This window comes from Chlorocebus sabaeus, chromosome 11 (genome assembly GCF_047675955.1).
Source record: "Chlorocebus sabaeus isolate Y175 chromosome 11, mChlSab1.0.hap1, whole genome shotgun sequence".
NCBI classification, from domain to species: domain Eukaryota; kingdom Metazoa; phylum Chordata; class Mammalia; order Primates; family Cercopithecidae; genus Chlorocebus; species Chlorocebus sabaeus.
In genome coordinates, this window is record NC_132914.1 from 128002579 (window position 1) to 128029278 (window position 26700).

The window sequence follows — 26700 nt, forward strand, 5'->3', positions numbered from 1 at the left end:
TGATGGTCTCAAAGCAGGGCGCGACACAGCATTTAACTTTTTAAAAATTAACAAGTATCCTCACACAAGGGAAAGCGAGGCCACCTTTGGCTTAATAAATGGAGTCTCCTCCAGGGAGCTGTCTGAGGGAAGGGAAGGAAAACACGGCAGGAGGCACCGCGCTGTAGGACTTTGAGTTCTCTTTTTGAAAAGCAGAGATCGAGATCCATCATTTTAATGACAGTTTCAAATGTATGAGTGCTTTTACCTAAGAAATCCTGTTTACTGAGCCTGGACAGCTCTAACACTGCGGGCTCAGTCAGTTATATCAAGAGGCCCATGGCAGGCCCCGGTGAGCCTCCCAGTGACTCCTCACCACCAGGGAGAGCTGCCTGCAGGAGGGCCCCTCCCTGGAATTCTAGTTCCCTGTTAACATCACGCACATTTCCTGCAAAGCCCCAGCCACTCTCTCATCCTCTACATGCGCTCCTATGCCCCTCTCTCAGCACCTTCCTAGAGAAACCTCTTCTTCCTTTCTCTGTGATGCCTTCCCTCCCTCCAGAGGGAGGTACGCCCTCGCGCTCAGCAAGTGAGTGTGCTGGGGCCACCTCGAGTCAGCTCCACGCAGCGCTCTCACCTCCTGCCGCTGTTGCGCTGCCTGCCACGCGTCTGGGTGCTCGACGTGTGTGCACTTTCCTGCCACATCTGGCTTTCAGGATGACTGTCAACTACATGGAGTCTAGGGTGCAGGACCCAGGAGTCATTTAATCTCCTGGTGACAGCGAGAGTGGAGAGGCACACGCTGGAGAGTCCAGCTCCAGGTCTGGGCCAGGGCCCTCTCACCGACTAAGACTCAAGCCTGTCTCCTGAAAGCAGCGCATCCCACCCCCGCTCCCCGCCCACACATCCCGCCCCCGCATCCCCGCCCACGCATCCCCGCCCACGCTCCCGCCCACGCTCCCACCCACGCTCCCACCCACGCTCCGGGGTGACGGGCCTGCACCTGGCACACCCTGCAGGGAGGGGCGTACCCAGCCCCAGGAAGGCCAATTGCTAAAGGATGAAAGGCTATGTTAATATTTTAAAAGTGAAATTAAGGACCTTAACCACTGCCTTCCTATGCAAAGATAACTGCTGGTATTCATTTTGGTCTGTTTTTTATGAATGAGGATCCTTCTGTGTTCATTCTTATTTACATACACTAGGGTGAAATGGCCAGCCAGGCCCAGGGCACAGGACTTGAAGCCCCACTCCCCAGGGGTCACACTGAGAGGAGCCTTCTTTTAGTCAGCCTCAATGCCAAGTAGTGCCCATGAAAAGTAGCGCATTTCACTGTGTCCAAGCTAAAAATTGTAATTTTATCTTTAGTGTAACCACATTAAACTAACCATATTATAGTATTAGGAAAAAACTCAGAAAGTACATGTTAGAATCATGAAAATATTGAAAAATACCACTATAACAATGAAGAAAAATCACATGTACAATATGTTCAGCAGAGCTCAGAAGAAAAAAATAGAACATCTTGCCTAATAAACATCCTACACAAACATCCTGCCTAATAAAAATAGAGTGTAAGAGAGTTCTGACTGCCAAATAACGGAATGTTAACACACGCAGCATCCCAGAGCTCCATATGGAGGAATTCCAGGTGTAATTCTGTGGCTTTTGCATAAATGTCAGAACACTAACTTGAAAACTTATCATCTGGTAACTGCGTATGGTGAACGTAACAGATGCTCACATTAAGATATCAATCTTTTGTTTTGAGACGGTCCCGCTCTGTCACCCAGGCTGGAGTGCCGTGGTGCGATCTAGGCTCACTCTAGCCTCGACCTCCCCAGACTCAGGTGATCCTCCTGCCTTGGCCTCTGGAGTAGCTGGGACTATAGGTGTGTGTGCCCCCATGCCCAATTAGTTTTTTGGATTTTTTTTTTTTTTTTTTCTGTAGAGACAGGGTGTTGCCACGTTGAAGGAATAAATCTTACAGATTACAAAGCAGTAGTGAGACTTAACTATGCTCGTGATTCCTTTCTGCTGTATGTTAACCTTTTAAAAAGCCTTAGGTGACTATCAAGTCTGCAGTCACTTCCATAACCCAAGAATAAATTCATCAAGGATGACTTGCCACACTCTAGACACCTGGGGATATTTCACAATTGTCTAATACAAGAATAATGCCAAACACACACTTACAGAGAAATCCCCGCTGTGTCCACTGTAATACACTGGCAGCATTCCCACTTCAGGGCTAGTGCCAGGAGGGCTCCCAATGGTGAGAGAACCGGGGGAACCACAAAGCCCGCCGGAGTTTAGGAAAGGTGGCGCTCACACCGTGAGCAAAGGCAATGATTCTTTCAATCAACTGGAATTTTATATTCGGAATTCTTTAAGAATTAACAGGCATGCTAACCAAATATAATACATAAGTTTCCTTTTAATATTAAAGAAAATATTTTTAAATAAAATAGATGCTGCCAAATAGAAAGGTCAAAGGATTTTCCTTTCAGTCAGTGTTTTCCTCAGCATGAATTCATGCCCTCAATTCCATAGTAAAATGATGCGTTAATGTATTTCATAAAGTACCTCTCAGTGTTGCCAATTACTCTAAAAGTTAAAACTCAGGAGACAAAACATTACAAGTTTTATAACTGAGAATTAATCTTCACTGATATTTCTATGACATTTATTGAAGGACCCACTACCTGTAAAGAGCTAATGGTCTCCTTAGATCAAAAACCAAAGATTCAGGCTGAGTACAATGGCTCATGTCTGTCTATGATCCCAGCACTTTGGGAGGCCGAGGGCCTGGAATTCGAGACCAGCCTGGGCAATACAGAGAGTTCTCATCTCTACTAAAAATAATTTTTTAAAAAATTAGCCAGGTGTGGTGGTGCATGTCTGTAGTCCTAGCTACTCGGGAGGCTGAGGTAGGAGGATAGTTTGAGCCCAGGGGGTCAAGGCTGCAGTGAGCCATGATCATGCCACTGTATTCCAGCCTGGGTGACAGAGCAAGACCCTGTCTCAAAAACACTTTTAAAAACAGGATAAGAAGGTAGCCTTGGATTAAAAATGAGTTACCACCTAGCCTATGCCTGTTCTCGGTAAACACAGCAGCCGGGCACTAGAATCAGCACACAGGCAGATGTATCACTGGACGGCGTTATCTGTACTGCGTGGCTGGCAAGCTTTTAGTAGTTTTATGTCTATTACAATTAAGCAAACACTGTTACTGGTTAATTGCAAACGTTAAAAAGTAAATTAGTTGATGAGTTACTTACTCCCACCCTGGCAGAGAGGCACGCACACTGACGTTATCCACACCATCATTTGCCAACTGACAAGCCAATAATTAGAGCGATTATGGCAACCAGAACCACTGACACAGCAATAATTATCCACTTTTTCTGTCAAAGAAAAGCAAGCTGATTACATCACACATGGTTAATTTCATATTGCCACATTAAAAGACATCCTTCATTCAAAATAAAACGACCTGACCGGGTGCAGTGGCTCACGCCTGTAATCCCACCACTTCAGGAGTCTAAGGCAGGTGGATCACCTGAGGTCAGGGGTTTGAGACCAGCCTGGCCAACATGGCAAAACCCTGTCTCTACTAAAAATACAAAAATCAGCTGGGCATGTGTCTGTAATCTCAGCTACTCAGGAGGCTGCGGCAGAAGAATCACTTGAACCCAGGAGGCAGAGGTTGGAGAGAACCAGGATGATGTCACTGCACTCCAGCCTGGGCGACAGAACAAGACTCCATCTCAAAAAAATAATAATAAAATAAAATAAAGCCAAACACCCATCAGAACTCACTTTAGAAGCTAAGTTACAGGACACTGCTTAATCCTGTTGGGCAATTTCCTGAGAGAGTGACTTAATAAGGTCAGATTACTTGGAGATAAGCTGCTATGTAACTGTTATCTCAGGTTTCATCCATGGGGACAGCACGACCATGTTATTTTGCTACATTTCTGATGACTGAGACGTGCAGTTAGTCTTCCGCATGTTCAGAGGTATGGGCCTGCTAGCTCAGTGGCGGAGAGCCCCACTGCCTCTTCAGGAAACCCTACACGCTCAGCACTCGGCCTTTTGCTCCTTCTTTTATGTTCTTGGTGGTTACTTCTTCACTGCTCCTGACATAGCACACAGGGAAAAAAAAAAAACTCTTCTACAAACGGTGCCTGGCCTCCCTCTGAGGGCCACATGGCTCCCTAGGAATTAATGCAGGACACTAGGAGTGGGGACGACCCACACCTGAGCCAGGGGCAGCAGCAAAGCATCTGAGTGGCAAGGGGACAGGCAGGCAAGCCAGGAGGGTTCCATTAGCAGGCATCTAATCAAAAAGACACTGTCATTTCTGAAACAGGCATCACGTCTCTGACCAGTTTACACGCCACCAGGTACCGTACAGACCCCAAGCACCTCATAGAGCCAGGCTTGCTCATCCACAGGGGAGAATGAAACCGTTTACACACCCACCACCTTCCTCCTTTGTAAAACCAATGGACTTTCACTATGGTTTTCACAGGACTGATGTGTTCAGGTCATGGAGAAAGGAACGGGGCTGCCTTCTTTTAATGAAGCTGACTTAGGCCTGGAACTAAGTTAAGCACTTTATACAGGTATCTCTTCACCTCAATTTACATTAGGGGCCAATTGTTTTAAAGCAATAAATGAAATAACGTGAGAAACCATGTCTGGCATTTCAGAGATGAGGAGCATACTTAGACATACCCAGGAAAAGCGGAGGGTGTGCCCTGGTGGCTTAGCCTGCAGCCTGGGGGGTGTGAGTGAGGATGTACCCTGGCGGCTGAGCCTGCAGCCTGGGGGGTGTGAGTGAGGGTGTGCCCTGGCGGCTGAGCCTGCAGCCTGGGGGTGTGAGTGAGGGTGTGGCCTGGCGGCTGAGCCTGCAGCCCACGGGGGTGGGTGTGAGAAGAGGGTGTGCCCTGGCAGCTGAGCCTGCAGCCCCAGGGTGTGGGTGTGAGTGAGGGTGTGGCCTGATACCTGAGCCTGCAGCCCAGGGGTGTAAGCAGAGGGTGTGGCCTGGCGGCTAAGCCTGCAGCCCAGGGATGTAAGTGGAGGGTGTGCCCTGGCCACTGAGCCTGCAGCCCGGGGGTGCGTCTCAGGGCCATCGCCTGGAGGTGCATCCACACACACAGTCTTACTCCATTTGTTCCTAACTGGGTGAAAATCTCTCTTTACAGAACTTCTGCTGACATTGCACTGAGCCGTCAGCCTCTGAGAAAGGCACCGTGCCCCCACAGCGGTCTTCAGGAAGCGTGAGTGGATACACAAGCCGGGCTGGGTGCTTGGGTATTCACCTTTCTCCACACTGGAGAGAAACGGCCAGGCAGGGACACACAGTGAGATGCACAGGGCCCAAGTCACTCGGTGGAAATGAGCTTTGTGGTTTCCTAAGTTTGCTCAGAAGAGCTTTCATTCACGCATGATACTCTTTAGATTCAAAGATATTAAAACTCATTTAGAAAGCTCACATCATCCTCAGCATCTCTGTGTATTAGCACAAGGAGGTGACAATGTGGAAAACCCATACTCTCTGCAGCGTTAGAGGCACTATGATAAAATGCCTAAGTTAGAAGAATAAGTTTTAAATTTTTGCCCCATAACAAAAAAATCACACAGGGTTCCCTGAACCCTTTTAAATGCAAAGTCTGTGCATCTTAAGTGAAAGGGGCTCCCTTCTTTTGAGAATCCCTTTAAGTGGGTGCTACCTAAGATTGCAGGTCCATCGTCTCAAATAATTCTCTTCTTTCCTCCAAACCAAGAATTCACAAATAACCTAAATAAAAAATCAGTGTTCATTGCATCAAATGTGTAGCCAACAATCTGGTGCCAGGCGCCGTGGCTCACTCCCAAAGTGCCTGTAATCCCAGCAGTTTGGAAGGCGGAGATGGGCAGATCACTTGAGGTCAGGAGTTCGAGACCAGCCTGGCCAACACAGTGAAACCCTAACTCTACTAAAAATACAAAATTAGCCTGGCATGGTGGCGGGTGCCTGTAATCCCAGCTACTCAGGAGGCTGAGGCATGAGAATCACTTGAACCCGGGAGGCGGAGGTTGCAGTGAGCCGAGATCACTCCATTGCACTCTACTAGCCTGGGCAACAAGAGTGAAACTCCAATCCAAAAAAAAAGAAAAAGTGCTGGGATTGCAGGCATGAGCCACCACATCCAGTCCTGGGGTTTTAATTACTTAGAACACAAAAGGGTTTATACTACAAATAATTCATCCAATAAACTTTTTTAAATTTTTAGCAAAAAGAATTATTTCCATTTTTAAACAAATTATTTTAAATTGAATATTTAAATTGAATATTTAAAACAAAACATTTATTTAATTAATTATTTCTTGGAATACCTTTCAGGCAGGCTTACATCAATGTATTACAACTTGAAACCAAATAAAGAGAAAAACGCAGCTTAATTCTTCCAAGCCAAACTCACCCTTCTCGCCTTGCTCTGATATTTAATAGCTTTTTTTGTTTCTTCTTTAGCGTGTTCTACGTAGTCTGTGGCATTCATAACGTTTCTTTCTATGTTGTTGATCATTTCACCCTTAAAACAAAAGTTTCAAACTTAGAAGACATTTTCAAATGGCTTAATTATGTATCTTTAAGACAACCATAGAACAAAGGTGTTATGTAAACATGATGTGCATGTAATGGATACTGAGGGTTTTCTTCACATTCACAGAAAGATAAAAGATGAGGCCATTATACATGTGCCGGTGCAAAGCAATCAAAACTCAACTTAGATTTTAAAAAGAACGGAAAGGAAAGGGCTGCCATGTTGATAATTAAAGGCATCTCAAGTCAATTCTGAGATACCGTTGGCACGCAGACGCTGCGACAGACGGGCAGGGGGAGGAGGCAGCCCACTTTCGGTTGAACTAGTATCTTACCATTATGCAGACAGACGATGTACAAAGAATGACATCTTTTCCACAAAGTACAAAATTGTAACTACTACTTTAAATCAGTACACTGAGCACAGCTCACATCTGACACTCAGTCGACTACATCAATGAGCAAAATGTAAACAGAGGTGAATTCAGCAAAGTGTGAGGGAGAAAACGTATTACCTGGTTTTCTGTCGGCAGACACAACCTGCAGCAGTGAATCGTAAAGCATTGAAGAATGACGGACAGTTAACTCAGTCACAGACTTCGACTTACTAGTAAGCTCTGACTATGCAAACATTTGCATTAGATGAGTCAATATAATCTAATACCAACAGACTGCTAAAAGGAAACAGTGAAACAAAGCCAGGGATACAGCCATTTTTCTAACCGAGCTTAATGCAGTGCATTTGGTATAGGGCAATTACAATTGAAGTCTAAGGTACTACAAAAGCTTTAGTAATTACAGAAATCATCTCTCATTCTTTCTGGCCAGCTGGTTTCCTTTGGAATGCTTCCTGGAAATAAGTAGCCAATGGTAATCAGACTCCCCACACTCCACTTCTCATATTGTGAATAGCAATGGGGCCCCCCAAATCAAAAAGGAGTAAGATCATCCCATCCCTGCCCTCTGTGTAGCTGTTGGTTTCCTCTAGCAAATGCTTAGAAATACAAACATTAGCCGGGCATGGTGGTGCACACCTGTGCTCCCAGCTGCTCGGGAGGCTGAGGCGGGAGAATTGCTCGAGGCCAGGAGGCAGAGGTTGCAGTGAGCCAAGACTGTACCACTGCATTCCAACTTGGGCAACAGAGCAAGACCCCGTCTCAAAAAAAAAAAAAAAATAGGCATGGTGCCTGAGTTTTTCACACACATTCTCATGATAAAGTTCCTCAAAATAAACAGTGTTTCTTACCAAGGTTGGTGAGGCAGACAGGAACAATCCTGTGTGTGGGTGGATTCCTATCCCACCTTACACAATCCAGGCAGTCCCAGAAAATAAGCCCATCAGATGTGAACCTACTTAGGGGACGACTGCAGCCAAAACAGATCCTGAAACCAGCCTCAGGAGGAGTGAGGAAACCATTTTCTTAGGATGGTTCGATATAAATGCTTCCGCTTCACCTGGTGGTCAGCTGAATCCTAACCAGCAACAGAGTCCTATCTCCACGGTGTTTGAAAAATAGGGAGAGGACCTTATTCAAAGGCAAAGAGCGAGTGTGAACATCCCCATGCACATCACGGAGCATGTCAACTGTGATCCATCCCGTACTTTACACGGAGTTAAATACATACATACATATATACAATTTTTTTTTTTTTTTTTGGAGACAGGGTCTCAGTCTGTCACCCAGGCTGGAGTGTAGTGGCGTGACCATAGCTCACCACAGCCTTGAACTCATGGGCATAAACAATCCTCCCACCTCAACCTCCCAAAGGAGTTTTCCATTTTTTAAGAATTACATTAACTCTCCAGTTCACTCAGAAGGGCCTTTCCACTCCTGCTGTCACTCCCTGTCTGTGTTACTGGGCAGATGGGAAACCCCGTGTAACAGGCACGAGCTTTTACCTGTGTCATAGATTGTATCCCCACTTGGGGTTGATTCTTTCAGACATTTCTCCTAGTTATTACTGTAATATATGCTCTTTGCAGACAATCTGAAAATAAGTACTTTTAGAGAAGATTAAAATTCCCATAGTCTCACTGCCAATACGCTGTTTGATATACGCCTTTCCTTCTGTGAAGAGTTCTATGGAGCCGAGCTCATACCACATGTTTGCATTTATGTTTTCATACATATGCATGGACATACAAAGAAGATCTTTGTATCTCCATTTTCTCCTAATTCTAGCACACACATCTGTATATTTCAATGAGAATTCTCCATGAACAAAGTTGAGGTTGCCTGTGGTTGCCTAAAAGGCTGACCTACGAACGCTCCATAATTTAATTCACTGGACCAGTCCCTTCCTGTTAACACTTCGACTGTCAAAGCTGCTTCCAGCATTTCAGCATCACACATAACACTGCAATTAACTTGAATTTGGTGGATTCAAAATAACAGCTTTCCTAGATACATCCACTAGATAGAGTGGGATGTAGTAAGATTTTACACATGACTGTATCTCTCTTGGAGAATGCAAGAGTCTGTAACTACCTGAGTCTCCACAAACATAGCCATGTCCATGAACATCTCATGCAACTCTCTGATGCTGGTCTCCAGCTTCATGATGTCCTTGTGACGTGACTCGATTTCATTGAGAGCTTGTCTAGTAATTTGTGAATCTGATATAATCTTGGAAAAACAAAAATAAAAGAGAATATTAATAAACTGACAATGGGTTTGGGAGTTAAAGGGTTTTTAGAAAGCTCTGTCTACAGAAGAGGATATGGAGCCACAGGGCCGTGCCCCCACTCACGTCGGAAATGAAGATGGACGGCTTCCCGCTCTCCAGCATATCTTCCAGCTCGTCGTCTGTGGTGGTTCTCCCAGCTGAAAGACCCGCAACCACAGCCCCACTCAGAATGCAGCACAATTTAAAAACAAGGCCGTTTGCAACCATAAGTTAGCAACTACAATCGTAGTTGTTAGCATTTTTCAATAATTTTTTTAAACCTTTTCTTAAGCAGATATTGACAATGAGAAATGAACCTAAGATTGAGAAGCAGGAAGAACTAAAAACACTCCAAAACACTTTATGTTATGAACAACACAATTTCATTTTAATATTAGTGAGAAACAACTGCAGAAAGGAAATCGGTAAACAATGTTTTGGCACACTGGTTTCCCTAAGAGTTTAACTCTGCCTCATGTAAAAGGGGGTTAAGCTGAATGTAGCATGTATTAAATGGGGATCAACAAAGTCTATGTAATGAGAGTCAGAAGCCTGAACACTTTCCGTGTTTTGAGAGGGAGGCTTGCTCTGTAGCCCAGGCTGGAGTGCAGTGGCGCGACCTTGGCTCACTGCAACCTCTGCCTCCCAGGTTCTGGTACAAGCAATTATCCTACCTTAGTCTCCTGGGTAGCTGGGATTACAGGCATGCGCCACTATGCTCAGCTAATTTTTGTATTTTTAGTAGAGACAGGGTTTCACCATGTTGGCCAGGATGGTCTTGAACTCCTGACCTCATGATCCGCCCGCCTCGGCCTCCCAAAGTGCTGGGATTACAGGCATGAGCCACCACGCAAATGTGTAATGACTTCTAAGAAACATGTACATAGGTTTTTGGAAACCTAACTGTTAATTACTATTTTTCATAGTTTGTGCCACAGAAAACAAAAGAAAATGAATAAATGTCATAATAATTCAAATGTCATCTAAGAAGCAGCATTATTCATAATTGCCAAAAAGTGGAAACAACGCAAACGTCTGTCCCCCAATGCCTGAGGGAGCAAACCGCGGTCTAGCCACACACTGACGTACAATTCAGCCACAAAAAGAAAGGATGCTTTGGGGTTTTGTTGTTTTGTTTTTTGAGACAGGGTCTTACTCTGTCACCTAGGCTGGAGTGCAGGGGCACAATCACAGCTCACCGCAACCTCTTCCTCCTGGGTTCAAGCGATTCTCATGCCCCAGACTCCTGAGTGGCGGGGACTACCTGGGCGCGCCACCACGCCCAGCTAATTTTTGTATTTTTTGGTACAGGTGGGGTTTCACCATGCTAGCCAGGCTGGTCTCGAACTCCTGACCTCAAGTGATCTGCCCACCTCAGCCTCCCAAAGTGCTGGGATTACAGGCGTGAGCCACCGTACCCAGCCTGGGTCTTACTCTGTCACCCAGACTGGAGTGTAGTGGTGTAATCTCAGCTCACTGCTGCCTTGACCTCCTAGACTCAAGCAATCCTCCTGCCCCAGCCTCCCGAGTGACTGAGATTATAGGCACACACCCCATGCCTAGTTTATTTTTTAATTTTTTTTTTTTTTTTTTTTTTACAGACGGGGTCTTGCTATGTTGTCAAGCTGGTCTTGAACTCCTGGCCTCAAGTAATCCTCCCACCTTGGATTCCCAACCAACGTGTTGAGATTAGTATACATGTGAGCCACCACACCCCACCCACCCCATGGTGAAACCTTGCAAAAACTGTGTTACAGGAAAGAAGTCAGTCACAGAAGAACACATAGTGTATCATTCCGTTTATACGAAACATCCAAAATGGAAAATGTACAGGGCTAAAAAGTAGAATGCAGTTGCCTTGGGCCAGGAGAAGAGGAAATGCAGAGTGACTGGTGGTGTGTGTGAAATTTCCTGTTGGTGTGGTAAAAGTGTTCTAAAATTGATTGTGTGTGGGAATATACCAAAAACCACTGAATTAATTGTATGCCCCAAATATCATTCACATATTAAGAGATTTACTTCTAAATAAAGTGGTTGAGATGTCATTTAATGAAAAAAGTTTAAAGTTAGTAAATTGCAAAATTTGTTTACTTACACTGTTTTTTGGGAGGTAATTCTCAATCATTTAAAAATCTATTTAAGGGCAAACATGGTGGTTTACATGTATAATCCCAGTGCTTTGGGAGACCAAGGTGGAAGGATTGCTTGAGGCTAGGAGTTTGAGACTAGCCTGGGCAACATAGCAAGACCCCATCTCTACAAAACATAAAATAAAATAAAATTTTAAAATCTATTCAAAATAGCTCAATAAGGAGAGTCTCTCAGTTTTGCTTTGCTTTTTTAAAAACATGAAAAGTGTTTTAAATAATGTAAAATATAATCATCAAAACTAGAAATTTCAGCTTGGGCAACATAGTGAAAACCTCATCTCTACAAAAAATAAAATTAGCCAGGTATGGTGGTGTGCTTCTGTGGTCCCACTCGAGAGGCTGAGGTGGGAGGATCCCTTGGAGGCCACAATAAATGGTTATTACAACATTGCACTCCAGCCTGGGTGACAGAGTGAGACTCTCAAAAAAAAAAAAAAAAAAAAAAAAAAAAACCTAAAAGTTACAGCTCATGTCTCACGTTCACAAAGCTCTTCCCACTGGCTAACTGCTAAGTCTGAGAAACAGCCTGGGGTTATGGCATGTGAAATGCAGTGTACGTTCCTAATTCCTTATCCGGAATGCTGAAATCCAAAACATTATGAAACCTGGGTTTTCTCTTAAGCTTGATGTCAATATTCAATGAGCGGCAAAATCTTACCTAAACTGAGTCATGGCTATTTATAATCTTAACTCATCCCACTTACTGTGAATACTCACCTTTCTCTGGAGAGCTCTGTGAATGTGCCTGATTACAGGCTGCCGTCCTAGACCCCACCTGGGGAGTACATAATACACCTCTTATACATCGTACTATCTTCCTAAAATCTGAACCGTTCTGAACTCTGAAACACACACAGCCCCAACCATTCCAGAGAAAGCACTGTGGGCCTGTCTAACATGCCCTGGTACAAGAAGAAACTCACTTGACATTTGAAGAAATAAAGCATACAGCACAGGGAAAGATATCCTGTGACACAAGGTAAGAAGCCTGCTGACAACAGGGCTGACTGAAGGAAGAAAGAAAGGGGAAAAAATGGTTCTAGGTGCAAGGATTTGGAGAAGACCACCGCTGTGTGGCCAGAGTGACGCCATCCTGAAGGAAAACTGCCGTGACGACAGATGTTTGACTCGTGCATGACAAGCTGTTCTGCAACGAGGTCTGAAGACAATGCCTGTGGCGCAGGCAACCTCTCATCAAGATGCTCATCCAGCCTGACCAGTGGTCGCAAGTCTCGTCAAGCAAGTCTGAAGACAGGGCTGGCTGCACACATTCTAACCTGAAAGCCTGCTTTATAAAGAACGCTTTCTGGAGGGCAGGCGGCTGTGGGGATCCACCGTCTCTGTCTCTTGCGGGCTTGTGTTCGTACGTCCCTATTCAGTGTTTCCTTCCGAGAAACTGGATTTGTTAGCCTCTTTCTTTGGCCTCTCTGCTCGCTCAGCCTTTGGGGGTGAGTTTGCATAGATCTGCTCACTTCGGAATAGCCACATGGAGGGTTTAGAATTTAACAGACTTAAAAGAATTACTAAAAAAAACTCCCAACATGTATATGATACTTCATTGCTTATAAGACACTTTCACAAACAGTACTGCATTCGACAAGAGCACGATTGCAAGAGAAGAAACTGGAAATGAAATTCTGTGGGCTAAGATAGAATAATGTGGGAAAGAGAGAAGAGACAGGTGATCTGATCACGCTACGGGATTCACGGGGAGTGAAGACAGGATGGACCTGCAGGAGAGACAGCGCGGGGCCTTCAACCCCAGGCTGGGGGACACTGTGCTAGGAAGTGCTAGGAAGTGCTCACCACAGAGTCCCAGAGCGCAAATCCTCACAGTGCAACCAGCTGCCTGTAATGATGACTTTCACTTTAAAAAGGACTAACAGATCCCTGAAGTCAAAGCGGTTTGTACAAACTTTTCACGGAAAAGCAGTCTAGTCGACATCATGATGGAGCATTTCTGCCAGGATGGAGCAACAGGGACCGTCTTTTCCCTGCCACTTGAAATAACAACAACAAACCCACCAAAATCTACAAAACAATGATTTCAAGACACTGAGCGTCAGGCCACACACAGATTCCCCACAGATGGAAACAAGCCAGGTGAGCCCACCGCTGCCCTCAGGTGGAATTCTCGTGTAGGCCACAGAGCAGACGGGGCCCAGGTGGAGCCCAGGGGAGGTCCTAAGGCAAAGGCACAGAGCTCAGGGGAGACCAAGGCAACCGGATTTGCAAGATGGAGTACGAGAGATGAGAGAGATGCAGAGAGCGAGCTGCACAGACCCCGCATGCTCACGGGAGGGCTGACTGGCGTGCCAGAGGAACACACTGCCAGGCAGATGAGGGTGCCATGAGGTTCGCAGCCATCAGAGCAGGTACTCAGAAGGGTCTTGCGTCAGGAGTGAGGAACGACAGGCCTGCAAATAAAGCTGCTCTGCTCCCTTTAAACACAAGATCCCAAAGGATAAAGCATGCTCATGTGATTTAACTACATTCTAAAACAAAGGCCAAGGAGATATACAAAAATACTCAAAATACAGAAATACTCACCACTCAATAAAGTAACATTCACAATGTCTGGCACACACTCGAAATTTACCAGGCTTGCAAAGAAGCAGGAAAACACAAGCCACAGAAAGGAAGGAAATGAACCAACCGGAGCAGACAGGACACTGGAGTTGGCAGACAAAGAGGTGACAAGTTACTGCAAGTGCGTCCCAGGTGTGCAGTGGGAAAACACCCAGCAGAACTAGCGGCAGAAACCACAGCGTCTCAGATGAAACGTACACTGGAGGAGGTTAAAGGCACATCACACAAGCAAGAGAAACTGACCAAAACCAAACACACTGGAAAAGAGCATCTAAAACATGAGGAGCCTCGCTGAGCTGGGGGACAAGGTCAAGCAACTTGCAGCCTGGCGGGTGTATGACAACATTCTCCGAGGGGGACCTGCAGCGTTGGGAGCCAGGATGGGCCTGAGGCTTCATCTGACCTGCGAGCTGACACGCTGCCCTGCCAGGACTCCGTGGAGGCCGGAAGAAGGTCCAAGGTCCCAGGTCAGGGACAAAGGGCTTTCCTACTCACAGCACAGCAGGCAACCTGAGGCTCATGAGCAGCTGTCCACAGCCCCCAGTCTCATGGGGAGAGGGAGAGCAGCCACAGTGGGACGTCCTCACAGTGGGTCTGTGTGTCTGAAGGACCTGAGCTTGGGAACCCCAATCTTTCACAATGGGGAGTCTGCAAACCTGACCAACCTTTATCCCCAAAACAGACCTGTCTGTCCCCGAAGAAGGCGCCATCTCCACTGCCATGGCCAACTGTCCCCACAGACACCCTTGAAAAGAGTCTGGGGCAGTAGGGCTGCTGCCTGTGCTCACGGACATGGAGAGCTGTGGGGAGCCACGAAGATGCCCCCGAACCAGGGCAGGACGGGACTGAGGACACAGAAACACTCAAAGAGGAAATGACTGAACACTCTCCCAATCTCCCTGAAACTCTAAAAGCAATGGCAATGAGCAAGGTAAACCCCACCGCTTAGGATTTCCTGAAGAACAGGTTTGCCCAACTCATGGCACAGGAAGCTACAAGTGGTCTTTGGGTTTTACAGTATTGGTGAAAATAGACATGGAGTTCCTTTTCTGAAGTTAAAGTCATTTGAAGTGAGACCCTAAGGGAGAAAAACATGATTTTAACAAAGACGGAGTCTCCATTACTCACTTATCTCCAGCTGGCGCTGGATGCGGCCCTTGCTCCGCTCCCGAAACAGAGTCTGTGCTTCATTGTACTCCGCCATGGCTTCCACAAACTTCCGAGACAGCACCGAATGCTAACAACACAGGAAAACTACATTCGTATCTGAGGGCCATGCCTCCTACTGAAAGTGACATGCAAGACATGCATTTTGGAAACTCAAACTACATGTTCTTCTGTTCCTGCAAATGGAAAATGACAGTGGCAAAGTCCCCATGATGGCATCTGTGCTGAGACCTTTGCAGGCATCATCTTACCTAATTTTCACAAGAGCCCTATTATGCCAGTCACATCCCTCTTAAAGAAAACCATGACTTTGAGGTCATTAGCCCAAGGTCACAGGCTTTTCTAATAAACATGGATCACTGCTGGGATCCAGGCAGGCAGACCCCAGAGTCCGCAGGCTTCATCGCCTCGTGCCCACGAGGCCTCAGGGCTCTGTCTTCCTCTGGGCTGCACCACAAACCACTGAAACGTGGCGGCCTGACCACACTCAAATCATTGGGATAATCCCTGCTCTTCGGAATAGAACTCTGTTGATGGATTGAATAGATTTTTCTTCACAATAAAGAGATGTTCTACAAATACTGTGAAAGGAAAATAAAATCGCAGGACCTCACACTCACTAACCCAACGGGACAGTTAAGCTTGGGAACTGAGTCATACAAAACCACTGCCCTCCCTCCTCTTCCCAAACAGATGGCTGCAGGGACAGAAGGCCACACACCTCCCCAGCGGCCTCCCACACAAAGTGTTCACAAGGAAATTCCTCGTGGGTCCCAGACTCTTTCAGAATCCACATCCCCCCAAAAACTAACTCTAAAACAGAGTTCTGCTGAATCTCACCCTGACAATGTCCGTCAGCCGCTTATCTTCACCGGTACAGGACAAAGACAAGACTACAAGTCACCCTCAGCCCACCCTGAGAAATGCATGGATAGCTCCTCCCTCAACTCAGGCTCACATTGGCCCAGGTAGGAGGCACGGGAGGAGTGCAGAATCAACCCCCACTCCTCTCTTCCCACATGTGAAATGTGAACGCAGTGAGCACTGACCAAAGCCTCACAACAGCGTGGCCACCTCGCTGCCTACCCCCGCTTTTTCTCTTTTTTTTCCCCCTTTCCTCCTTCCTCTCCTGCCTGCTCTTTCCCCTTTAAATATCAAAGTCCTCAAAACCCTCTTCGGGAAAGGCACAAACCACAGATCCTACCCTAATTTGTATTTCTTTTTTCCAAGTGTGTCCTCTGCTTTGGCAAAATAAACCTCTGTCTCTGATACTTTTGTTTTATAATACTGTATTATCTTTGTGCAGAAATACTGTGAGGATAAGCATGACAGTAAAGATGAAATTATTCAGAGTCTGCAAGAAGAAAGTAAAAACACTTATTCTGCGGTATTACTTCAATCTAAATGAGGCTGATACCAAACCTGGGTTCTTCGTATCCGAAGATCCACTGAAGTCCGGTTCCCACTCTCATCCTGATCAAAACTTTGTTCAATAGCTAGGAACAAATAGGAAATAATTACCTTCCAAATTTAAAACTGAAAATGTTTCAAGCCTAACTTCAAATTCCTTTTATTTTTTATCTTTCAAGTACCTTTATAAAACTAAAGCTAATGAACAAGTGACCTTTTAAAGCAATCTACTAAAGAGACAATCCCTCAATAGGAAATTGTTTTTTGAGACAAGGTCTGGCTCTATCACCCGGGCTGCAGTGCAGGGGCACAATCTCAGCTCACTGCAATCTCAGCCTCCCAGGCTCAAGCAATCCTCCCACCTCAGCCTCCTGAGTAGCTGGGATTACAGGCGTGTGCCACCACATCAAGTTAATTTTTGTATTTTTTGTACAGACAAGATTTTGCCATGTTGCCCAGGCTGGTCTCGAACTCATGAGCTCAAGTGATCCACCTGCCTTGGCATCCCAAAGTGTTGGCATTACAGGTGTGAGCTACTGTGCCCAACCCCATCAAGAGAAAGTTATTACTGCTCTTGAGAAGCATGTATATGTAGATACACACAGATGTATATACACATATATGCACACATATATACACAGATACACAGAGATATATATACACATATATGCACACATATATACACAGATACACAGATATATATACACATATATGTACACATATATACACAGATACACAGATATATACACATATATGCACACATATATACACAGATACACACAGATATATATACATATATGCACACATATATACACAGATACACACAGATATATATATACATATATGCACACATATATACACAGATACACAGAGAGACATATACACATATATGCACACATACATACACAGATACACATAGATATATATACACATAAATGCACACATATATACACAGATACACACAGGTATATATACACATATATGCACACATATATACACAGATATACACAGATATATATATACACATGTATGCACAGATACACACAGATACACATATATGCACACATATATACACAGATACACACATATATACACACATATATGCACACATATATACAGATACACAGATATATATACACATATATGCACATATATACACAGATACACACAGACGTATACATATATGCACACATATATACACAGATACACACAGATATATATACACATATATGCACACATATATACACAGATACACACAGATATATATACACATATATGCACACATATATACACAGATACACAGAGATATATATACACATATATGCACACATATATACACAGATACACAGAGAGACATATACACATATATGCACACATACATACACAGATACACATAGATATATATACACATAAATGCACACATATATACACAGATACACAGGTATATATACACATATATGCACACATATATACACAGATATACACAGATATATATACACACGTATGCACAGATACACACAGATACACATATATACACAGATACACACAGATATATACACACATACATGCACACATATACAGATACACAGATATATATACACATATATGCACATATATACACAGATACACACAGATGTATATATACATATATGCACACATATATACATAGATACACACAGATATATATACACATATATGCACACATATATACACAGATACACACAGATATATATATGCACACATATATACAGATACACACAGATATATATACACATATATGCACATATATACACAGATAGATATATATACATATATGCACACATATATACACAGATATATACACATATTCACACATATACACAGATACACACAGATATATATACATATATGCACACATATATACACATATATGCACATATATACACACAGATGTATATATACATATATGCACACATATATACACAGATACACACAGAGAGACATATACACATATATGCACACATACATACACAGATACACACAGATATATATATACACACATAAATACAAATACATATTTACTCATCCAAAAAAATGGAAACATAATCAACAAATGTTAAAACTAGGTACCGCTAAAGGGAAAGGAGAAACAAGGGGGGGACAAAGAAAGAAGCTAGACTCTGAATATGTTTTATAAATTTGACTTCAGAATAACATAAATACTTCACAAAACTATAATGCAAAATTAAATTTTAAAAGCATTAATCCCTAAACTTCAAAGGAAAAAATAAAACAAAACTAACAGTAAGTCAAGTTAATGATATAAACACACAGAGGAGCCGGGCGCGGTGGCTCACACCTGTAATCCTAGCACTTTGGGAGGCTAAGGCAGGCGGATCACTTGAGGTCAAGAGTTTGAGACTAGCATGGCCAACATGGTGAAACCCTGTCTGCACTACAAATACAAAAATTAGCCAGGCGTGGTGGAAGGTGCCTGTAATCAGAGCTACTAGGGAGGCTGAGGCAGGAGAATTGCTTGAACTCAGGAGGCAGAGGTTGCAGTGAGCCGAGATCGTGCCATTGCACTCCAGCCTAGGGGAAAAGAGCGAAACTCCATCTCAAAAATATAAATAAACACACAGAGGAAAAACCATTCAAAGTAACTTTGAAACCCAGTAATTTGTAGCTGGACACAGTGGCGTGTGCCTGTAATCACAACTGCTGGGGGGTCACTTGAGCCTAGGAGTTCGAGGCTGTAGTGCACCATGATCACACTGGTGAACAATCACCGCACTACAGCCTGGCCAGCACAGCAAGACCTCAGCTCAAACAACAACAGCAACAACAAATGATCTGATTATATAGTCCAGTGGGATACACTATAGACAAAAAGAATGACACAAAAAATAAAAAATAAACTTTTAAGTAATCATACTCTTGACAGTAGATGCTGGCATAATTAGTTTGGGTCTGTTGTTGCGTGTACTATGAAAAGCAAGTGAATAATTATGTAAGTGTCAGTGAGAACCAGAATTTGGGGCATAGTTGAAAGGAGATAAAGATGTAATATTGCCTGTATTAAGTAAAAATCCTTTCAAAAAAATTTTTTTAGTCCTTCCTTTATTCTTAATTTGGAGTCTCAGTAACAAATCATGATTCATTTTATCTTTTTAAAAAATCTTAGCCCAATCCACTGCAAAAGCCCAGGAAAGAATGGTCAGGTCATCGTCATGTATGGCAATACATTCCCCAGTATGCCGACCTCGGTGTCTAGATAACATTCTTCAGACACAGCAGCGGGGCTCCCTGGGGAAATGGCTGATCCCAGGCCCAGGGCAGGAAAGGGGTAAAATGAGCATGGGTCCTTTTGTCACAGCAAAAAGTGGAAAGGCTGTCACAGACATGAGGGGCCTACCAAAAGGACTCAAGAGTCCACCTTACTAGCCAAAGAGACCATCTGAGCATTGAGGAGAACGCAACAATGAAAACATCAGATGTGTTTAAATCCATGTGTTCACGATGATGGACGAGAAGCAGCAACAGAGACTCTCCCTGGTCATCTCTGGAGGACTCCAGGGAACCGACCTATGAAAATTACACCAGAGAGAGAGAGAGTACAACGCTGATCCTCTCTGTCCTCCATGATCTGTGACCCAGAATGCACTTTGGCTCCCTTGGTCGGAGAAGCCAGGTCATTTGTCCCACAGAACCTGCCCTGCTGCACACTTTGCTGATTTCACCCTGCTGTTGCAGGGCAACACGTTCAACAGGCTCTGCTGTCCTCTGTATTTACTGTGGGCTGACAGATTCTCCAAACTTTATCCAATTCAAGAGTTGAAGGGGAAAGGTTTCTTTTTAAATAACTATTCCAGCAACTAAACAAAGAAGGAATAATAAAATCAGGATATTCACGCTTGTAATCCCAGCACTTTGGGAGGCTGAGACGGGCGGATCATTTGAGGTCAGGAGTTTGAGACCAGCCTGGCCAGCATGGCGAAACCCTGTCTCTACTAAAAATACAAAAATTAGCCATGTGTGGTGGAGGGCGCCTGTAGTCCCAGCTACTCAGGAGGCTGAAGCAGAAGAGTCACTTGAGCCCGGAAGGTGGAGGTTGCAGTGAGCCAAGAAAATGCCATCGCACTCCAACCTGGGTGACAGAGACTCCGTCTCAAAAAAAAAAAAAAAAAAATCAAGATATTACTGCTCGCAACTGCTAATGAATTATGGATCTTGGAAACAATCATCCATTTTTGACAATATCACAGAATAGAAAAGAATGTTATATCTTATTTAAAATTTTACTGAACTTACTTAGAGCCAAGAAAAAATGTTAATATCACCACTAACATCTTAACATAACCATGAGGACATAAAATCTGTAATCAGATGCTGCATCTTTACATTTTAAAAACCCACAAAAAACACCTGAATCAGATAAAGCTTGGAGACTTTAACTACCAACCCACAGCAAATTCAGAGGACGGCAGAGCCTATTAAACACGCTGCAGGGGTAAAATCAGCAAAATCTGCAGCGTGGCCGATTCTGTGGGACAAATGACCTGGTTTCACCAACCAAAGGAAAAAGTGCCAGAGAGAAAAATGATGAAGGGAGACTCTCATTTTTTAAAGCCAGAGTTTGGTCCTTACTTGGGACTCAATTCAAGCAAACTGTTTAAAAAAAAAAAAAATCATAAGACCACTGGGGAAACAGAATCTCTGGCTGGATATTTTGTACTATTAAGTAATTATAATGAATTTGGGTTTCGATATGATTGTGGGTGTGCTCTGGGGGAAGCTTCTGCTTTTGAAATACACACTGATGAAATCTCAGATGCCTGAGGTGGGCTTCAGAATACTCTGGGAGCGGGTCGGGGTGGGAGCTCATGGAGAAATGTGGAGCTGGGGGGTTAGCTTGTGGTCGCCCTCTGCTTCTGCACACATCTGAAACCTGTCGTAATACCGTAATAAAAGTATTTTATCATCTGCACAGAGATTGTTTTTGATCGTGATGCCATTCTGCAAAAATCAAATACAATGTGTTCTTCTACCAAATCAAGAAAAAGCAACCTCTGTTTAAGTCCCAGGTAAAAGCCATAAGCCTTCCAAAAAACGACTGCTGCTAAAGCGGAATGCCAAACATCATCAAATAAATTCCACTGAGTTTGAAAGAAACGAGCAATTAAAGGGTCCATTTAAGAAGAGCTTGGCAATTCACCCTCCCGAACATCTGCAACTTAGCCTGAAATGCCATAAAAAATGTAACAGTAACAGTTTATAAGCAAACACACAACCTTTTTCAACATGAATTAGTACTCTGAATTACATACAAATAATTTATTTTGAAGCAGTCACAATTTTAATTTTTAAAAATGTAAAATAACAAAAACCAATAAAGAATAAAATAACAAAAACCCACACTCCCAATTAAACATAAAACTTCAAACTTACCCTTTAACTTGGCTCGAATTTTATTTGCAGTTTTCTTGATTTCTTTGTTCAGATCTTCAAGCTCTTCTTTTATTTCTATAAACATTTAAAATAAAAAAATAAAATACAGCATCTGAGCTATAACATCCAACATAAATGATATCCAATGAATTTAAGTGAAACAGTATCCTTAGTAAATATTCACTTTTTTTCTGTAAGAAAAACTACCACTTATACCAGTGGTTCTCAAGGTGGGTTCCTAGACAGCAGCTTTCATAAATATCAGGTGGGACCTTAGTAGAAACACAAATCCCCAGGCCCCACCCTGGACCTACTCAGAAACTGAGGTGGCGGCGTGGCCCAGCAAGCTGAGTTAGCAAACCCTCCAGGTGACACAAGTTTGAGACTTGCTGGTCTACACCAATGAATGAAACGGCTGCCTAAATCCACTGCTAACACCTAGACCTGGGAAAGGAAAACGGAGACATAACGATGATCTCAACAAAGTCTCCTGTGTGTGTGCTTTTCTCTGGTGTTATCAGCTGTCTCCCCAAGATGCCCGAAGAATCACAGCCACCACTTCAGTGCTGCCGGGCCGGCTGCCCTGGCCTGGCTTCTCAGACACTCAGGGCTGCAAGCAGAGGGCGACGGAGGCAGGGGCCGGCCTCCTGACATGGAGGGAGGCTGGCAGAGCAGGGGCCAACACTCCAGGGCGGTGCTGAGACCGAAGGCCACCCCAGGGCGTCACGGCAGCCTCTGCTTTCACGCCTGGCTTCCCCAGAGCCCAGGAGGGTGGCAGGATGTCTGCTCCATGCCACACACTCACGTCTGCCAGTCCGGTGGCTGAAGTGACCTGAGGGGGTTTCCCTCTCCTCTGGCCAGAAATTGCTGGGACAGGAAGGCCCCCAGCCCATCTCTGGAGCCCTGCTGTCGTTTCACAGAGTCCTGCGCCTGCCTCTCTCTCTCAATCTCACACGCGTCAGCCGGGGAAATGGCAAACGTTTCCACCATAGACAACCTGGCCAAGAATGAAAGCTTTCAGAGATGCCCATTCTCCTCCCGGCGCCCCCTCAGTTGAGCACACGCAGGGTGCCCCGAGTACCCACTGCACACCAGCGCGTGCTAAGTCTTCTTTCCACGCTCAGCTGTGGTCATCAGATGCAGCCTGGATCCTCCAGGGTTTCAGAACCAGATCAGAGACTGAGTGATGTCCAGAGGTGAGAGGTCACGCACCAGTAATACCTACTGAGTGCTCTACGTGTGTGAAGGCTCATGTCATGCAAGGAGGCTAAGAAGATCACCAGAGATCTAATAACTTGGTAAAAAAAAAAAAAAAAAAAAAAAGATAAGACAAACCCAGGAAGCCCCAATGCCAGGCAGAAACTAACAACAGACAAGACACGTTTCACAAAACACCATGGGCGGCCAGGAGAAGAGGCGTCTACTGCAGCTGTCCCGCAGGAGGGGACATCTGAACTGGGAGTGGAGAGACTGGTGGCTTCCATTCCAGGCAGGAGAAGGGTCTGCAGCACAGAGCAGCAGGACAGTGGGCTGAAGTGACTGGTGTGGGAGAAGGCCGACTGTAGGCTGCCCGGGCAGGAGTGTGCAGGCCCGCCTGACTTTGGGGCTTTTACTGAGGGCACCAGTCAGCACTGAAGGCTTCTGAGCAAAAAAAGACATCAGCAAAGATGCATTAGAGATTTTTTTTTGAGACGGAGTCTTGCTCTTGTCACCCAGGCTGGAGTGCAGTGGCATAATCTCGGCTCATTGCAACTTCTACCTCCTGGGTTCAAGCAATTCTCCTGCCTCAGCCTCCCAAGTAGCTGGGATTACAGGCCCCCACCACCACACCCGGCTAATTTTTGTATTTTTAGTAGAGTTGGGGTTTCACCATATTGACCAGGCTGGTCTCAAACTCCTGACTTCGTGATCCGCCCGCCTCGGCCTCCCAAAGTGCTGGGATTACAGGCGTGAGCCACTGCATCCAGCCTAGAAAGATAATTTTTAAGCAGGGCACAATGGTGTGCACCTGTAGTCCCAGCTACTTCAGAGGCTGAAGCGGGAGGATCACTTAAGCCTAAGAGTTTAAGGCCAACCTGGGCAACTAGCAAGATGCCATCTCTATTTAAAAAAGGAAAGAAAAAAGAAAAAAAAGGAGAAAAATTATTCTGATAATGGATGAAACTAGAAAAAAAGAGAAACTAGACACAAAGGGGCCATTTCGTGGTTCTCCTCTGTGAACATGTTTCTAAAGGGAGATTCTCAGGGGAATCTTTCTACCACCCCAAGAGGTATTCTGAAATCTGTGGGGTATTTCTAGTCATCATAAAAAAGGCAGAGCCACTGGCAGCCAGAAGATAGGAGCCAGGAATGGCACCAGCCAGCACCACACAACGTTCCTGAGCATGACGACGGGGTGTCCATGCACGTGTGAGATGTACCACCCTCAAACCTCGTTATGTCAGCACATCACCCGCTGACCTGCATAACTTCCAAATGGACACTGCTCACTCGGGCAGGAGAAAAGACCTGTTTTCCTGAGCCCAGAACCTAACTCCAGCTTACAAATAAGTCCTATTTTCATCTGCATCGTTTCAATATCCAGTGGATTTTCAGGAATGCAACTGCCGTGACACCGCTCTGCACGGCGAGAAAGCTGTACTTCATTCTATTTCAGCAACACAACTGCCTTAGGAAAAGCACAGGGAAGCCTGCTGACAGCATCTGAATCACGCCTCATCAGCTTGCAGTCTTGGCTGTCAGTCACAGGACTTGTTTGTAGGGGGCAAGTGCCTGAATTTCGTTTTCTGGTGTTGTGCCTGAGCCTGCACAATACAATTTGTACTTCAGTATGTAAGTTACTTCCATTTTATGTCTTCTTCATATTAGTTTGGATATTACACGTTTTTAAAAAATTATGGAAGTAGGTAGGCTATATCATCTATGAACTTCATTTTAGGACAGTAAAGGGAACACAAAATGCCTTATAAAATGGGGCATTTAACAGGAATTACAGAGACTTGCTATGAATAAAGAGGGGGGTAGGTCCACAGTTTGTGGCGGGAGTGCTGGCTCCCGTGGTGCATGAGGCGGATGCAAACACCCCCAACGCCTGGCCACTGTGCCTGGGGAATGAGGGCTGAGTGTAGGCGTCGAAGTTAAAATGTACACACAGCAAGGGTATTTGTGCAGCGGTCCGGCCCAGCCAGCGCCTGAGCACAGCTGAGGACAATCAGACTCGGGAGACAGTCGTGAGCCACTGTGCAGCCACAGAAACCATGAGATCTGAGAGCCGGGCCTGCTGGTGGATGAGAGTCTCCCTCTTGAGCTGGTGGGCCACAGCAGGACTCACTTCCCTGGGGAAAGAAAGCCCTGAGCTCTTACACAGCAGGGCTGGGAGGCACTCAGGAAGGAAAGAGTGACCTTGCTGCCACCACAGGCACACAGGGGCTTAGGCAGCTCATCAGCAAAATGAAAGAGGCACTGCCTGTCTCATCCTGCGAGACACCGGCCATAAGGTCACATGTGACAAACATGGCATTTCCAACCACTGATATCGGGAACCTCCTCTTCCAGCGGCCTAGGTGATTCAGCTCAATCCTGCTGAGAACAATTAGAAAGGGTAGACATTACTCTTTTCAAATCTGTGGAAAGCCATTAGAAACCTAACAAGGTGCAAAAATAAACAAAACAAAACAAAATAAAACAAAACAAAACAATAAAAAAAAGAAAGAAACCTAACAAGGCAGGAAAGAAGACTCAGAAAAAGAAAACCCAAAGAGGTGGGCCCCACTTTTGCAGCCACTTTTACCAGGGGGCAGGTGCCAACTCCATAAAAGGCAATTGGGCTGCAGAGAAGCTGAGAAAACTGCTGACTCGGAGAGGCGATGCCCTCGGAGGACAGTCAGGTGGGAAGCTGTCCCTCGAAGGGGCTGAAGCCTCAGTCTAAATCATCTCAGTCCCTAAAATCAGGTCCAGAACTGCTGGCGCTTCTAACCATCTGCCAGAAATAAAAATACATCACCTCTTTATAAAGAAAATATCATTCAGGACTCGAATTATTACTACACATCATTCCAATACAAAGCTCAAAACTCAAATCAAAAATAACCAAAAAAACACACACCAAAAAAACCAACAAAAACGGACAATATTAACCCATCCACAGAGGCACCAGTTAATGAAGTTACAAGACACAAACGTTAAAAAAATTATATTCAAAGAGATAAAATGTAATATCATAAATTTTCTCAGAGAATAGGACAGTATTAAAAGGAACCAAATCCAGGAGTTAAAACCAATCCAAAAATAATTCCATAGATGAAGAAAGATTCCCTGACCTGCAAGACAATCGCTGAAGAGAAATCGAAAGATAAGTCGGGAAAACATTTTCAAAATGAAATATATAGAGAAAATGATGAACAATAGAGAACAACAGAGGACAGACAGAAAGGATACAGTCAAAAGCTCTAAAAGACAATTCCAGTCGCAAAGAGAGATGACAGAAAAAGGAGCAAGGATGCTATTTGAAGAAGTAATGGCCAAAGTTTTTCAAAACACAGCCAGAAAATGCAATCCAAAGATTCAAGAAGCCTTATAAGAGGGAAAAAGAAAACGAAAACCACATTTCAAAACATCAAAGTAAAACTGCTAAAACCAAAGACCAAAAACCAAATACCTTAAAATCTCTAATTAGCTGACAAAAAAAAAAAGTAAAGCCAAAGACACTGGAAAAAT

General features: G+C 44.5%; 1 protein-coding gene and 1 pseudogene across 9 annotated transcripts in view; one reads left to right on the forward strand and one right to left on the reverse strand.

The window, feature by feature from the left end:
• The window catches only part of STX2 (syntaxin 2), a 53209-nt gene that overhangs the window by 3633 nt on the left and 22876 nt on the right, over positions 1–26700 (reverse strand). For 6 of the 9 annotated variants that reach the window (XM_008005226.3, XM_008005228.3, XM_037987329.2 and 3 more), the window contains 6 exons: positions 21985–22059; positions 16570–16643; positions 15109–15217; positions 9326–9399; positions 9064–9201; positions 6453–6563 (listed from right to left, as the gene is read on the reverse strand). In XM_008005226.3, coding sequence (XP_008003417.2) covers positions 6453–6563; positions 9064–9201; positions 9326–9399; positions 15109–15217; positions 16570–16643; positions 21985–22059 — 581 coding nt within the window. Of the gene's footprint in view, positions 1–3260; positions 3387–6452; positions 6564–9063; positions 9202–9325; positions 9400–15108; positions 15218–16569; positions 16644–21984; positions 22060–26700 lie in introns of all 9 variants that reach the window. The other 3 variants (XM_073021241.1, XM_073021237.1, XM_073021238.1) reach the window with 1 other exon arrangement.
• On the forward strand, positions 24356–24445 carry LOC119624105 (small nucleolar RNA U13; annotated as a pseudogene).